The sequence below is a fragment of the Gadus macrocephalus genome, chromosome 7 (genome assembly GCF_031168955.1).
Source record: "Gadus macrocephalus chromosome 7, ASM3116895v1".
Classification (NCBI taxonomy): Eukaryota; Metazoa; Chordata; class Actinopteri; order Gadiformes; family Gadidae; genus Gadus; species Gadus macrocephalus.
Genome location: NC_082388.1, coordinates 24040923 through 24055574, shown reverse-complemented (window position 1 = coordinate 24055574; position 14652 = coordinate 24040923). Strand labels below are relative to the sequence as shown.

At 46.2% G+C, this 14652-nt stretch overlaps 2 protein-coding genes across 2 annotated transcripts; both read left to right on the top strand.

Annotated features, from left to right (window-relative positions):
- The first annotated feature begins 4253 nt into the window (after window positions 1-4253).
- On the top strand, window positions 4254-6990 carry ripply1 (ripply transcriptional repressor 1). Its single transcript, XM_060056102.1, has 4 exons — window positions 4254-4554; window positions 4839-4917; window positions 5759-5832; window positions 5952-6990. The coding sequence occupies exons 1-4, from the start codon at window positions 4454-4456 to the stop codon at window positions 6166-6168; spliced, it is 471 nt and encodes a 156-aa protein (XP_059912085.1). The 5' UTR covers window positions 4254-4453; the 3' UTR covers window positions 6169-6990.
- A 1185-nt stretch (window positions 6991-8175) lies between these two features.
- Window positions 8176-14629, top strand: LOC132461039 (transmembrane gamma-carboxyglutamic acid protein 3). Its single transcript, XM_060056095.1, has 4 exons — window positions 8176-8252; window positions 9773-9822; window positions 10237-10397; window positions 10511-14629. The coding sequence occupies exons 2-4, from the start codon at window positions 9813-9815 to the stop codon at window positions 11072-11074; spliced, it is 735 nt and encodes a 244-aa protein (XP_059912078.1). The 5' UTR covers window positions 8176-8252; window positions 9773-9812; the 3' UTR covers window positions 11075-14629.
- Window positions 14630-14652: the final 23 nt, after the last annotated feature.

The following is a 14652-nucleotide window of genomic DNA, read 5'->3' as shown; positions in this document are numbered from 1 at the left end:
TGTGTGTGTGTGTGTGTGTGTGTGTGTGTGTGTGTGTGTGTGTGTGTGTGTGTGTGTGTGTGTGTGTGTGTGTGTGTGTGTGTGTGTGTGTGTGTGTGTGTGGGATGTGTGTGACTTCACACATCCTGGTACATTTATCAACCGGCTCCGTCTGTCGGAGCCTGGATCCACATTGTTCCCCCAAACCATTCCAACCCAGTGCCGTGACTGATTGGATCTGGTGGGCCTCTGCAGTAACGCGTAGGGATGAGAAGGTCTGCAGAGGTCATTGATTGGTTAAAGGCATTAGTCTAATGTCTCTAATATATACACAGCCTCGCGTGGATCAGACGTTTCGGCGTTTCGATATTATGACACCGGAGAGAGTGCATCAACTGGCTCGCAGAAGTGAAATAGAAGCCACAAAGCAAATATGGTAAGCGCTGAGAATACCACCACGACCCAAGCTGTTCTGTATTTTCTGCATTCCATCTTCTGAGCAAACTCAATTTCTTATTCCCCCATCTCTCTTTTTTGCAACTAAATAAACACAAGCGAGCCCACTCACATAACTCCCCTTCAGACCCCTCCCACCCCGAGCCGGAGTGGCGTGGGCCAGATGAGATTAATCCAGTAGGCCGCCCACTTTGTGTGGAAGCCGTTCAGGCACACGTTCAGTGCTGCTGATACTGTACTGGCCGTCCGTCGTCGGGACCACATGATGTCTTTATGAAAACCACAGCCGCCGTCAGGTCAAGCTGGTGTTCAGATCGTCCTCACACACACACACACACACACACACACACACGTAAGGTTTCGTGGTCGGGACTGGTCAGAGGGGGCCGGAGACCCTGAACCCTGGAGAATTGCTGGGTGACAGACAAACGTCAGTCAGACACACACAGGCACACTGACACCAAACATGAGGAGCAATGGTTTCCAACCCCCCCCCCCACCCCCCACCCCACTCAGTCTAGGGCAGTGGTTCTCAAATGGTGGTGGAAAGAATACTTTTGAATGGGATTCACCTCTCCAAGCTCTGACCCTCCCCTGGCCTTGTGCTTCTTTTTTGGGGGGGGGAGAAATTAGCCAACAGTTGCACGCGCAACCTAGAGGGGCTACACTCGTTGAGTTGTTTGAGAACCACTGGCCTATGGGTGTAGCTAGCGCTGTAGGGAGCGAGGGAACACGAGTGACCGGTGGGAACCCATATGAGGAAGCACAGGACGACCCGGAAGAGTCAACCGCCACAAGCAGAGCCCATGCCAAAAACAATAATACCCAGGTGAAGCTCTGAGTCAGGTTACAGGCATGTGTTGTTGAAAAATCACTAATCTTATCACGAGATCGCCCTTAAACGGTTGGCTGATATTATACAGTATGTCCTGTGATATCAGCTTGGGAATGTTTTGGGTTAGACAGAGCAGTGCTCTATAAGGTTATGCATCAGAAATTTAACATTTCAGAATCTAATTTCAGAAATCTCCCACAATGCTGCCGTCCAAATCGGCAATGCTGATTAATCCATCGGCATTGCCAATTTGTGTTATTAAACAATGTAGTAAGTCATTCAATGATTACATTTATTGGTTTTATCGTAGGCCTATGTGTGTGTCTGATTGTGTATTATGATCAATGGACATCACACACAGACACACACACACATGCACACGCAGCATAAGAAAGATAAGTGCCATTTTTTCACGTTGTTTTTTGGATTACGATTAGCCTATAGACCTAGCCTATTGGTTAGGTAAATTTTTGGTCTTGGGTGTAAACGACCCTAAAGCGAACTACATAGCCTATTTCTCGGCAAAGTGTGTAATCTCTCTTTAACCAACGTGGAAAAACAGGATTGTTGTTCATGTCATTGTAAAATACATCGATATCACAAACTAAATGTAAAGCGGTTTATTCGGCTTTAGAGCGCCGTTTGCCACGTCAATTGTTTTCTATTAATTTAATCTGAGGGATTAACTAAAATACGGGCCACAACGAAAAGATAACATGTACACAACAACACAAGACCAGTTGGTCAGCGTTGATCAGCATTCCTCGCCCCGGGGGGGGAGAGTGGCTTCTGGAGAATTGCGGGCTGTGTGTGTGTGTGTGTGTGTGTGTGTGTGTGTGTGTGTGTGTGTGTGTGTGTGTGTGTGTGTGTGTTTGTTTGTGCGTGTGCGTGTGTGTGTGTGTGTGTGTGTGTGTGTGTGTGTGTGTGTGTGTGTGTGTGTGTGTGTGTGTGTGTGTGTGTTGGGTGGTGGGTGGGGGGGGGGGTCGCATTGACGTCTCTATCAGCAATCGTAAAAACAAAGAAGGTACTCCTCCGCAAGAACGCACACACACACACACACACACACACACACACACACACACACACACACACACACACACACACACACACACACACACACACACACACACACACACACACAAATAAACAGATGAGGTTGAGTAAACACCAGCCTTGTTGTGACAGGGTCGTGTTGCAGAGGGCAGGAGACATTTGGGTGACCGGTCAACTTTTGTCTGGACAGCCATAACGACCTGCCTACAATTTGGTAAACCAGTCAGTCCAGGACGTCTTGGCGCCCAGAATATAAAAAAAGAAAGCGAAAAATTGAATAAATAAGAAATACTACGACAAAAATAAAGAAAAGAAGCAAGAAATAGAAAATGGAAGATAGTTAAGGTGTAAAATGGTGTGAAGATTGTCGAAAAAAAATAAAATAAGAACCTAGAGAATAAAAACTGAAGTTTTCAAAAGAGGAATACCAAAAGGGAAGAAAGAACGATTGCAACGACTTCAACTAATTCCCTCTTTCTGCAGGTTAAAAGACGCCGGACAGGTCATTTACAGAAAGCTGACCACACAACAAGCCTAGGCCTGGGGGCTATAAGATACAATATTGTTCTATGTCGGCCTACTTCCATTAATTAATACAAAAAAATCTAAATTAGATAGGCTTACTATGTAGCCAAATAAAAAGTTTGGCATATGCCTATATGATTTGCGTTCATGATACACCTATTGATTATATTTTACCATTATATTTTATCGAAGGGCCAGACAGTGTGAACAGGCCTATCCATCATTCGTTCGTGACAACGATACGTCCTCTAAAAAAACAGCGTTTAATTATGAACCATCCTTCCCATAGTGTCAGTCACACAAAGCTGTGAGCAGTGAGCGTGTCAAATCAGATTAAACCCTGATCGTTATCGAGCTGATAAGGCAGACAGCGTTTGTGCGCTGACTGAAAAAACGCCTTATCGTCGCCATTTGCGCCTTTTGCGCCAGTTTGCTGCTCTTCGCCCCTGCGAGGCTTGTTGGTTTAAACTCAGGGGCCCTCGGGCCCTTCATCAGCCGCTCATTAATGCTCTCATTAGAGCCGAGGCGGTCGGTGAGGATTCTCACACCTGTCCTAACGAGTAGACAGAGGAGGACGCGTGCTCCGGGACCGGAGGTTTGGTATGACGGAGGTTTGGTATGACGGAGACTCGATGACGGAGTAGGCTACAGCATTGGCGTCGTGATGACTGGAGGAATGGAGAATATTGAGAATAAATTCAACATTGGTGTTTATTATTTATTTATGGGAATAAAGGATAATTTGGTTGGCAATAAGTTGTTAAATGATGCCACGCATGGTGCTCGGCTTTGCTTCTGATCGGCTGGCTGATCGGCTTCGCTTAATGTAGCCTATTTGTTATAGTTGCGTCTAATTATGTTGTTTTTATTTCGCCTTTACGTCATTTCTGTCTTGAATCTTTCTTTATTTTATGTTCAGCATACAGGCCTAGGCTTAGACTAGTGGCCAGAGTGAAACACAATAGGCCTATGCTTTGAAATGTTTTAAAATAGTTTGCTTGGCTCTGGATGATGCTGATGCTTTGTAACATATAGGGTTTCTACTCTTGCAGTAGGCTACATAACGTGAGTCATTCAACACATCAGAATCAAATGAGATCAGAGCCGGTTCTCCGCGCTAATTGGGTTACAACACACCGCGGGGTCCCCGGACCGCTCCCCCGCAGTCTCTCTCACATATGGTGTCTAACTTTTCTCCTCTGTGTTTTCCAAAACAACCCCACGGCTCCGCATTTCTCACTCTCCCGCTGCGAGGGGTTATTTACACAAGTGGACATCTCTTCACACCAAATGCTCCCCAAACTCCTCGATCATTTAAAAAAGCCCCCCTCCTGTTCAGTCATTTGGCAATGCCCCACCCCTAACGCCCCCTCCGGTGCTAGGGCTGGTATAAATACCCCGGGCATGGTCGTCGCATAGACACTACAATATTCTTTACCAGCGACGAGCAGCCGTCCATCCACTCACGCTCAGGAAGGTTTGACCAGCGCTCTCTAACAACTCCCGAGGACACACACAAGAGATCCCTTGTCTCTTTTTCCGAAGGTTTCCTTTGGACGAATAATAACACTTGAACTGAAGCGAAAGCAGCGCCGAGCAGTGAGGATGAGTTCCGCGTGTTTGGTTGCACGCCGGTCGCCCTTCAGCGTGGCACCGTGTTCGCGCCCCCGGACAAAGGACGCCTGCCGCCCCGCAGCATCTGACAGGTAGGCACCGGTGCATCTGTGATCGATTTAGCCGACTGTAGCATTTATTGGGTAGTCCAATTATATTATTATAGACTTTGATTATAGGCTCTTTGTGAATAACGAAAATTCAGAGAGAATATCCTATATTTAATGGGTAGGCCTACGTTTTGTGAAATAAATATTCTTCTATCGTCCAAACCAATTTTTTTATTGTAAAAAATGTGTCTACTTTTAAATACAATTTGTAATGGAAGGCAATATAATTTTTTGACTCTAAGCCTCTTCTTCTTCTTCTTATCCAGTCGTTCAGCACTTTGGAGACCTTGGCTGGCCCAAGACGCAGGCGCGGCGGGCGGATTCCCCCGGAGCAAACTCTCCACTGTAAGTTACATTTTTTTTTTTTACTTTTTTTTCTCCACCTACGCCACTAACTCTTTTAATTTAATTTAGGCTGATTTCTTCGTACTACTCCTCGAAAACTTTGTCTTCATCGGACATGTGCAAGCTGATAACAGCTGAATCAGAAGGTGTCGGCGAAAAGCGGCCTTATCACCTTAAGGTTCCCCCTTCCCTCCTATCTCGACATATTCGACAGCCTGACACCTAACTGGGGTGTAGACCAACACCTGACAGCAGCCAAATGTTTTTCACCTAGCTGTCAACCTATCACACCCATTTAATTCCAAACATTAACGTTTGTCAGTGGTTGTGGTGATTATTATTGCTAATAGCCGTAGATTGGCTTAAACTGTTGAGTTCCCCGGAAAGTTGGAAACTGCGATCGCTTTCTTGATAGCCGAGTGTAGAGAGATACCAGACTGGAAAGAGGGTGGGGGGGGATGGGAGGGAGTGAGGGAGAGGACATTCTCCCAAAATCCCCCTGCCGGGAACACACCTCGTAATAGTTTAATGATGTTGCTCTCCTGACGACGTGCTGGCTTGGGTCTGTGGGCCTTCACCTCACGAGCCATCTGGCCGCCTCTGGGTGTGATCTCTTTGTAAGCAGCCACAGAAGAATCTGCTTATCTCCCTATTCAAGCGCCTTTCCTCCCTTTTTCATAAACACTGATATCACTAATATGTGTTGCTGACGGGCATTCGTGACGAGTCATCGTGCCAAAAACCTTTACTTTACTCTGTCAAGCGAAAGTGTGTCATAAAACCCCCCTGAAGTTTTTGTGCGGTTATGTGGTGTTCATGGTCCCCGTCTCTGTCTCCCCAGCCGTACTCCAGACCCACGGTGCCAGGCAGTCTGTCCTCCGATGGCAAGCCTCAGTCCTTCCAGCACCCTGTTAGGTCAGTACCAACCCCTCACCCATGACTCACACACACCACTGCACACTTCTGTAATGTTGTCAGGAAATTGCACACGTCACAACTTGTCATTAACCCGGTTTTGCTTTCTCCGTACGTAGGCTTTTCTGGCCCAAGTCCAAGTCGTTTGACTATCTGTACAGCGACGGGGAAGTACTGCTGCGGAACTTTCCCATCCAGGCCACCATCAGCTTCTACGACGAGTCGGATAGCGATGATGATGATGATGACGAAGAGGGGGATGACGACTCAGAGGAAGAGGCGGACTCAGAGGAGGAGTGCCTCAAACCCCAGTCTCATTTCACCTCCTATAACTGAAGCGCCCTCTTACGCTGGGACGGCTTTCTTCTAGTGTCGCCACCACCAGCACCAAACGTTTCATCAGACGTTTTTGTTGGTTTTACGGGAACCTTTAATCCGTTTGCTGTGAAAGTTCACTTGAGGTTTCAGACCTCCAGCGTCAGTGACGATGCCACCAAAACACATGTTCCCTCGTTAAAATTACCACTTGACAGAAATTCCAAATACATGAGTGTGTTTAAAGGGCTCAGCTTGTTAAGAATACAGCCCCCCCCCCCCTCTCAACCACACACACACACGCATACATCAGCGATCTGCTCCATTGATCCTCATGGCATGGTGGTCCTACAAGTTCCAGAACCTCCCTTCATATCCGACGGTCCCGAGTGCATAGGGTGTGGCGTTTTACAATCTACTGTCCACCGAACTTCGGAATGTGTGAAAGTAATAATTGTGATATGTGTAGTGGTGCACTTTTCACTCAGAAAGTGAGAGTTTGACACGCTGCTCTCTTGTAACTAGTAATCGATCGGTGGTACATTGGGGATTGGATAACATTTAGAGGCCTTAGTGTGTTATGTCCGGAGTGGTCGGACAGAAGATGTCCCATATTGGGACGCATAATATGTTTACAGGCCGACGCAAGGTCGAATCCTCTTCCATGTTTTTGTATATATATACACAACAAAATCTATTTACATTTTATAATTTATTCCTAAAAACATGTATTTATATTGCACTATTTTGTCTACTTTTATACAGATTTTGTTTTTGTCACGTCAAAACACTGTTCGAACAAAGTTTCCTCAATGTTTTAATTAAAGGAACTTTTTAACTGAATGCACATGCCTGCCTTTGTCTTTACTCCTTGTGTGATAAGAGAGACTTGATTAGAGAGAGATCGCTGCTCCTGGGGATTTGAAGGGATGTTATCTGATCACAAGGCTGATGGTCTGATTACGATATCCCGCCCCTCACGACTCCTCCGGAGCCTTTGGTGTTTATCTTTGGCTTCTGATTGGCTGCCGTGTGCCGTCGCTCTGGTTACAGCCTCAGCAGGCCTCCATGATAGGAGGAGACGGAATTAGTGGATGAAAAAAGATTTGTGTCAATTAAGAAAAGAGGGTGATAGGAGTGAGGGAACAGCTACCAGGAGGTGAAAAGGGTTGGAACCGATCGGTTGAAGGTAGCAATTTATTCAGGATGAATGTAAAGAATTCAAAGGAAAAACTGGAGCGCATGTTTACAGAGAGAGAGCGGGAGAAATATGAGACTCTCCCCGGAGATAGGTGACTGATCTCCTCAGGGGTGAAAGGTCATAGGATGCCCAGGCTGTTTTGTCAGACGTGTAAGAAGAGAACCGTCACTGTGAACCTCTGATCTCACAACCATAGAAAAATAGATCAACACGCTAAAGTGTTACTTTTGTTTTTTTTAGATCAAATGGGAAACTTAAGAATTGATACATGGCTTCTTATATCAGAGCACCAGTCAGTGATTAAACAGCACTTATTTCTCTCCACCATCGGGTATAATAATAGTATAACAATACAAGCATAATAAACATGTTTTCTAACAGTTATTTTTAACTAACTATGTATTAAAAGGAACGAAATGTTAGACGAGGGGGATAAGGGATACCACTGTGTCTTCCAGACTGGAAGAAAAAAAGATCTTTAAAAAAATCCTGGGATTTGTAGTTCTTTAGACTAAGGTGTGGCTGGACAGTTGGATAGCATTTATTTATTTCAGACTACCTACAGGACACAGTACAAGACACAGCACACCACAATGAAAGGAATAAAGCTCTCAGGTCTAAGACTGTAACTCTTAGATAAAGAACTATTAGGCTCTCTAATGTAAGCAATGTAGCGCCAGTGAACCCAACTACAATCCCCAGCTGCCTCGGTTTGTATCAGGGCGTTTGCCTACAGAACTGTAAAATAATGGGACGGCTGTGATTGGCTGTGTGAGAGGAAATCTCTTCTGCCATTGGCTGAGATCTGCCTCTGTCACTGACTCCGACTGACTCATATGGGTGCTCCCCTGTCGGAGTCAGAGATGGAAAGGATAAAGGCTTTTCTGTAGCGGTAGCGTTCAAGGTAGGGATTTTATGTATTTACCAAACTAAGTTCCAAGGTAACAATATGAGAGACTGTGCAATAAGGGTCGTTCTATGGGATTAAGTATTTATGGGGGTTTCTAAATGTAGCATTGCTTTTATATAAAAAAATGGCACACGCTTAGCAGTCCTTTTTCCCCCAGAAGAATGTCAACTCAACATGAATATTGATGCTTTCTATATGTCACAGGAGAAGGCATTAATACTTTAATGGCATTGGGGCATTTTGTTTTTGACAAACTCGCCTTACTTTCTAGTACGCAGCGGATCTACTGAATACGGTTTCATATTGCCCAAACTATTGATCTCCGAATAGATTTCGTCATGCAGTTGTTGATGTCGCGTTGTGTCTCTGTCCATATGAAAGCCCAAAAATATGTCTTTAAATATCAAAGTCCTTCCTATTCATTTCAAATTACCAAAGTGTGCTTGAGAGATGCTGAGAAAGAGAGAGCGCGAGTGCTTTGTGCGTGCGATCGTGTGTGTGTGTGTGTGTGTGTGTGTGTGTGTGTGTGTGTGTGTGTGTGTGTGTGTGTGTGTGTGTGTGTGTGTGTGTGTGTGTGTGTGTGTGTGTGTGTGTGTGTGTGTGTGTGTGTGTGTGTGTGTGTGTGTGTGTGTGTGTGCAGGTAGGTGAAGATTTCAAGTCTTCTGTCATGCTTGAATCCCATACAATTTCGTACATAGTATTTTCGTTGTCGATTGTGTCGATTTCCGAAGCACACTAATTGAAGTTGGTCAGGATTCTGAAGTGCGCTCTGTTCAACTCTCGCGTGACTCCATGTCTCTTTTCAATCTCTGTTGCTATGGAAACCCTTACGACCCCCACTCCTTTCCACCCTGCTCTGTCTATATTTATAGCTGGAATGTATTTGCTGTTGAAGTGCTGAATGAGGGCTGCTCATAATAGCCAAACAGGGGATATTTTAAAAGAGCAACACTGTCAGAGAGTCGATCTCTGTGTCTTAGCTTAGGTGATACAACGAGATGAGCACACAGGCATGACAAAGAGATCCCAAACAGAGAGAGACACTGGCAGGCAAACAGAAAGACCACATCCACACTAATAAGAGGACCACGGATCTTTAGGCCTGTGTGTGTCTATCAGTCTGTTTGTGCCTTCTGTCTGTCTGAGTCCGTGCCTCTCAGACAGTGAGTCCCTTTAACAGAATGCAGACAGACAGTCAAGGCACAATACAGACAGACAAACAGAAAAGATACGGATAAATAACTTCCTATAACATCCTGAAAAAAGAAGCATGATCGTTATTTTTCCTCCTTCCTCATCCTTGTTATTCTTTGTTCTCAATGCCCTTTATTCAATGATGATTCTCTGCATATTTCGATAAAAAAACCACTGTGACAAAGTAGTCCTGAGGTGATTTGAGCAAATACGACTCGGTTCGCTTGAGTATGTTCGGTGAATGGAAGTGGGACAGGGTTGGTGATTGAAATCTAGTGCACGCTTTCAAGCAGTGTCTGTGCTGTGTTCCATCCCTCCAGGGCGTCACGCAGGATCTGTAACCGGAAGAAGGGCGGGAGCATGGCTGACGGTAAGGCAAACATTACTTCTAAACAGATCTTTGGTCTGTTTTTGTTTTTGTTTTTTGCCCCATGGCGGGCAAAAATGTTTTGCTAACTGGCAAACTTTGAACGGTGAAGTCTGCTAACTTAAGTGTAGGAAACAACTGAAGTGACACACCATCATAGTTCTTCTCATACATACCTGAGGCAAAATATTTGATGCAAGTGGAATAAAAAAAAAAAAGGGATCTGAATCAAGGCCAATCAAAGGTTGGCCAAAAGGATACACAGCAGAACCAATTCAGGGCAACAATGATCAGCCACTAGCAAAAACACAGAGGAAAGCCCCCCAAAAAAACCTGCCTTCAAATCCTAAGCGTGACATTAAATAGAATGTCGACGAGCGGTTCAATGTTCTGATCTTGATCCTGTGTGTTCCCCAGCCTTTCTGGAGGACAAGGACGCTCACTCGATCCTCAAGCGTTTCCCGCGAGCCAATGGCTTCTTGGAGGAGTTCTGGCAGGGGGACATCGAGAGGGAGTGCGGAGAGGAGAGCTGTAGCTTCGAGGAGGCCAATGAAGTGTTTGAGAACAAGGAGAGAACGGTAAGCCTCTTCCTCGTCCCCTCAAGAAACCCATCATCCCGGAAGAACAAAGTCACCGCGGGTGAAATGTAAACAGACGCGCCGTGTCTTCCTCCCCCCCCCCCCTTCCCCAGATGGAGTTCTGGAAGACGCGCAGCGTGTACACAGTAAGCGGCAACAGCGAGAGCGCCGCGGAGCGAGCCGACGCCGTCTACATGGTGGTCCCCTTGCTGGGCGTTGCCCTCCTCATCATCATCGCCCTCTTCCTCCTCTGGAGGTGCCAGCTCCAGAAGGCCACGCGGCGGCGGCCCGCCTACACCCACAACCGCTACCTGGCCAACAACCGCGCCACGCGCAGTCTCCCTCGCATCCTGGTGCACCGCGACACGCCCCCGCACGCCGACACCTCGCACCAGGACCAGGCCAGCTCGCGGCCCGCCGTGGTGGTGACCGGCCCCGAGAGAGGGGGGTGCGTCCAGGCGTGTCCCCAGCCGGAGCCCCCCTCCCGGCAGAACCACCGCTCGCTGTACGTGCAGAACCCCTCGCTGTCGGTGGCGTCGCGGCTCTCGGGGGCCACGCCGCCGCCCTCCTACGAGGAGGTCACGGGGCACCTGGTGGAGAGCAGCGGGGACGAGGTCTCGGCGCCGTCGTACAGCGACCCGCCGCCGAGGTACGAGGAGATCATCAAGGGGAAGTGAGACCAGCGCCGCCGGGTCCATGGGGATCACCGTGCTCATGCCTAGATCGTCCGGAGCTACAGACTCAAACGTGGTTGCTACTATCTGTCGGGGGAGGGGCTTCTGGTTCGTCACTTTATTCTTTCTTCCTCGGTACTCTACTTGGTTCCTACTTTGCCCTTCCTGACGTTGGTTTGTCAGGATAGTCCAAGCTGAAAGCGTTTTTTTTCTCTCTCCGGGATAATTAATATTTGCGTGGCAGCGTTCCGACCAGAAGCGACCCTACTGGCCATCTAATGTCCTTGGCAGGCAGCTAATGCCAAACGTTTGGCTAGCGGCGGCCACAGCATGAAATACAGCGAGGTGAGCGGGGATGACCTGGCTACAAGCCACAATATCGCCTCTAACACTTATTTTGGCTGTTGTAGCAAGGATAGCCAGGCTACCATTAACCACAGAGAGTTGTCGTGTTTATGTCAATCTCCAGCGATCCCGTCGACCACACACTGCAAGTTGTGTTGCTTACAATCGCAGCTGTCTCTGTCTTTTCCAATTGCTGAACTCTCGTTATCCTGGCAGCGTAGCGATTGGACTAGTATATCATTTGAATTGTGTTTAGGTGTCTTTTGTCCGAGTTAGTGGTTGCCACAGAGCTCTGTCTGTTGACCGTATGAAGTCAGCAGTGGAAGCAATGGGACTCTACCGGTTTGTGATGTTCTCAAGGAGCACCAAGATATCTCTTGTGTTGTTCGTCTAGTATTTTAGTTAGGCTCACAGAGCTCACAGCTAACACTGCTATTTTAGATTGTTTTTTCTCTACGATAGGTCAGGACAACAAGTTACATTCAGCCCAAAAAACGAACACAGTGCCCCTTTATCCCATGTAGGGGTTGGTTTTGTTGTGTATAATTATCAAGCCATGGGCCAATGTCCTGATTCTTCCACAGTCAAGGTTGACCGCAAGTGTTGGCCATCTCTATCCATCACCAGCTGTAGGTTAAGGAAAGCATTTCTGCTGCACAGCGACTGTTCCACTGCCTAGCGGAGAGGGCTGAGACCGAATTGGCTCCCAGAATCACGGTCGGACGTCTCGAACCGCACTCAAAGCTGTTTACCTAAACTTCCAAAATAATCGAAAATGCAGAAAGCGGAAAAGAAGAGCAGAATCAATGAAATGGGCCTTATTTGTAACAGACAATGACAGTGTTGAGAGTTGGTATGGCCAGATACTCAAGGGGATGTATACATATACTGTATAGATGCATTGTATATTCATGATGTGGGCTAATAATACACCTACAGATGCTTCCTTCAGGTCTGTGCCATAGTAAAGGGATGATGAAGAAAAAAAACAAGATCATGGATGCCAAATGTACACTTACGTCTTGCACACCACCACATAGCCTATCTTACTGTACTCACATCTCTTTGTATCAACCACTCAGAGTTATTCTGTTCATGCCTCTAACATTTCACGACAGGATCAACAGTATTACGAATATAGAAAATGTTAGTGTTGGGGGTCTCACACTGAACACTAAAAAAGAGTTAACCATTGTTTTGAACGAGGATGCTCCCACTGCCACTCATATTCAGCTGTAACTTCGGAGAAGGCTCAAATCTTTGAGGGCCTAACAGCGCCATGTTTAATCTTTAAAGACGCCAACATGTCCTGTCTGTGTGGTACTCCGGGCTTCTTGGCTGGTGTGTCACCCACCTTTGTATGTTCGTTGTCGCCGATCAAGATGTGCATCTGCCAAGACATTAGTTTCAATAATATCTTTCTAAATGGCTAAATTAGCTAGAAAATGCTACACCACAAGCCGGGTATAATGGCAATGCTAACCACAGAAATGGTTTAACAGTGAAGGATAGCTGAGAGGCTAGTGGACAAAAGGAATCGTCCATTAGGAATCAGACTGAAGGCCTAATACTACCAGGGTTCAGCCTAATGCCAAATGTATTACTCTCTTTTTTGTTATTCTTTCGTCCACAGTAATGAGGGCCATTACCAAAATGTTTACAAAGCTACGGTTATTTTCCACATTATTGAAGTTTATCCATCTCACGTGTTCAAGAGATATTTTTTACCTTTGTATCCTTTATTATTTATTATCTTTTGAGCCCTATATGTTTCACACAGAAGATTTTGATTGGTTCCTAATGCGGTTCATTTATTGTCTCCGCCACAGAAGGCATAGTTCTTCCTGCAACTGTTTACTACTATATAGCTTATTACACTGCCAATGCCAGCACATAAACCTTCTGAGATATTAGATGTTATGAGATGTTGTACATGAAGAAATTGATTTTATTTATCGGGAAAGGGTACATGTCTTGAGGACACAGATGGGCTGGTGGGGGGCTTTGACTCTCAGCTGAGAGGTCGTGGGCTCCAAACCCAATGCCGGCCAATTCGACCTGTGGGAATCCTTGAACAAGATACCTGCATCTCCTACCTTCTTATGAAGGACATGTGGTTTGGATAAAAGCTTTTACCAAGTGAATAGATAGTGATGGAGTGCCACTAAGGGGGTCGATGGGTGAGTGTGCCCCCCCCCCCCCCCCCCCACCCCTTTTTAGGGCCTCCAGCATTCTTGAGGAAAGGCTATTACCTAGCAGAAGATTGGATGAGGAACCCATTTGAAAAGGGGGGCATGTGTCCACAGCACACACAGGGGTTTACCTTTGCCGTCCGTCGGGCACAGCCTCCTGGTTGGCTGGACTGAGATATGACTAGTGGTGGAATCGTCGGAGACCTATCCCACCACAAGTCCTAACTCCGTCACGTCTATGAGTGGATGGTTCTCCGGCCGGTATCTCAGCTTAGGTCCACGGTGAGGGACACAGGAAGCGGATACAGCGCCCTAGTTGGGATATGTCTGGATGGTTCAATTATATCCATAAGGGTTTCACTATTCCGATTGTCTTTTGGGATTGTATTCACGCCTTGGGTGACGTGGGCGTCTTCCAATTCACAAACACTGCCAAACTCCTACCCGATTGGCACTAGAGACTCTGCAGGCTACGTTTGAGTGTTTATGTGCGGTCTGCCTACTATTCACCTTGAAGAGAAGCTCACATGCTGACGTTGATCTCTTACATGCAGTGTGCAATGGACATACTAATGTCCGACTAATGTACATGTATACATTAATATACTGTCTGGAGATAAAGTGTGGATGTATGTATATAGAAACCCATTTCAAACACTTCAGGTCGATTTATGGTCTGTATTCTGCGACATCATGCTCATTGTGTATGGAGTGTACAAGGAGAATTCTTACCAAATATATACACAGTATAATCTGGACCTTTTTATTTCACAGTGTTTCCATTGCCTCTTCCTGCCGGTCCTGTGAGACTGGGGAGTAATGGAAATTGTTCTTTGAAGAGGAATTGTGTATCTTTTATTTTTCTTCTGTTATTATTGCTACTCACTGCACACAAGAACCATTCAACAATTAGCCCGACGAGTAATTCAACAAAAATACTGTACTAACAAAGTGCCAATTTTCTCTCTTCTGTATGTAAAGCACTATTTCTTTGTGGACATATTAAATTGAGTTTAATGTATATTGGGTTTGTGTATCGTTATG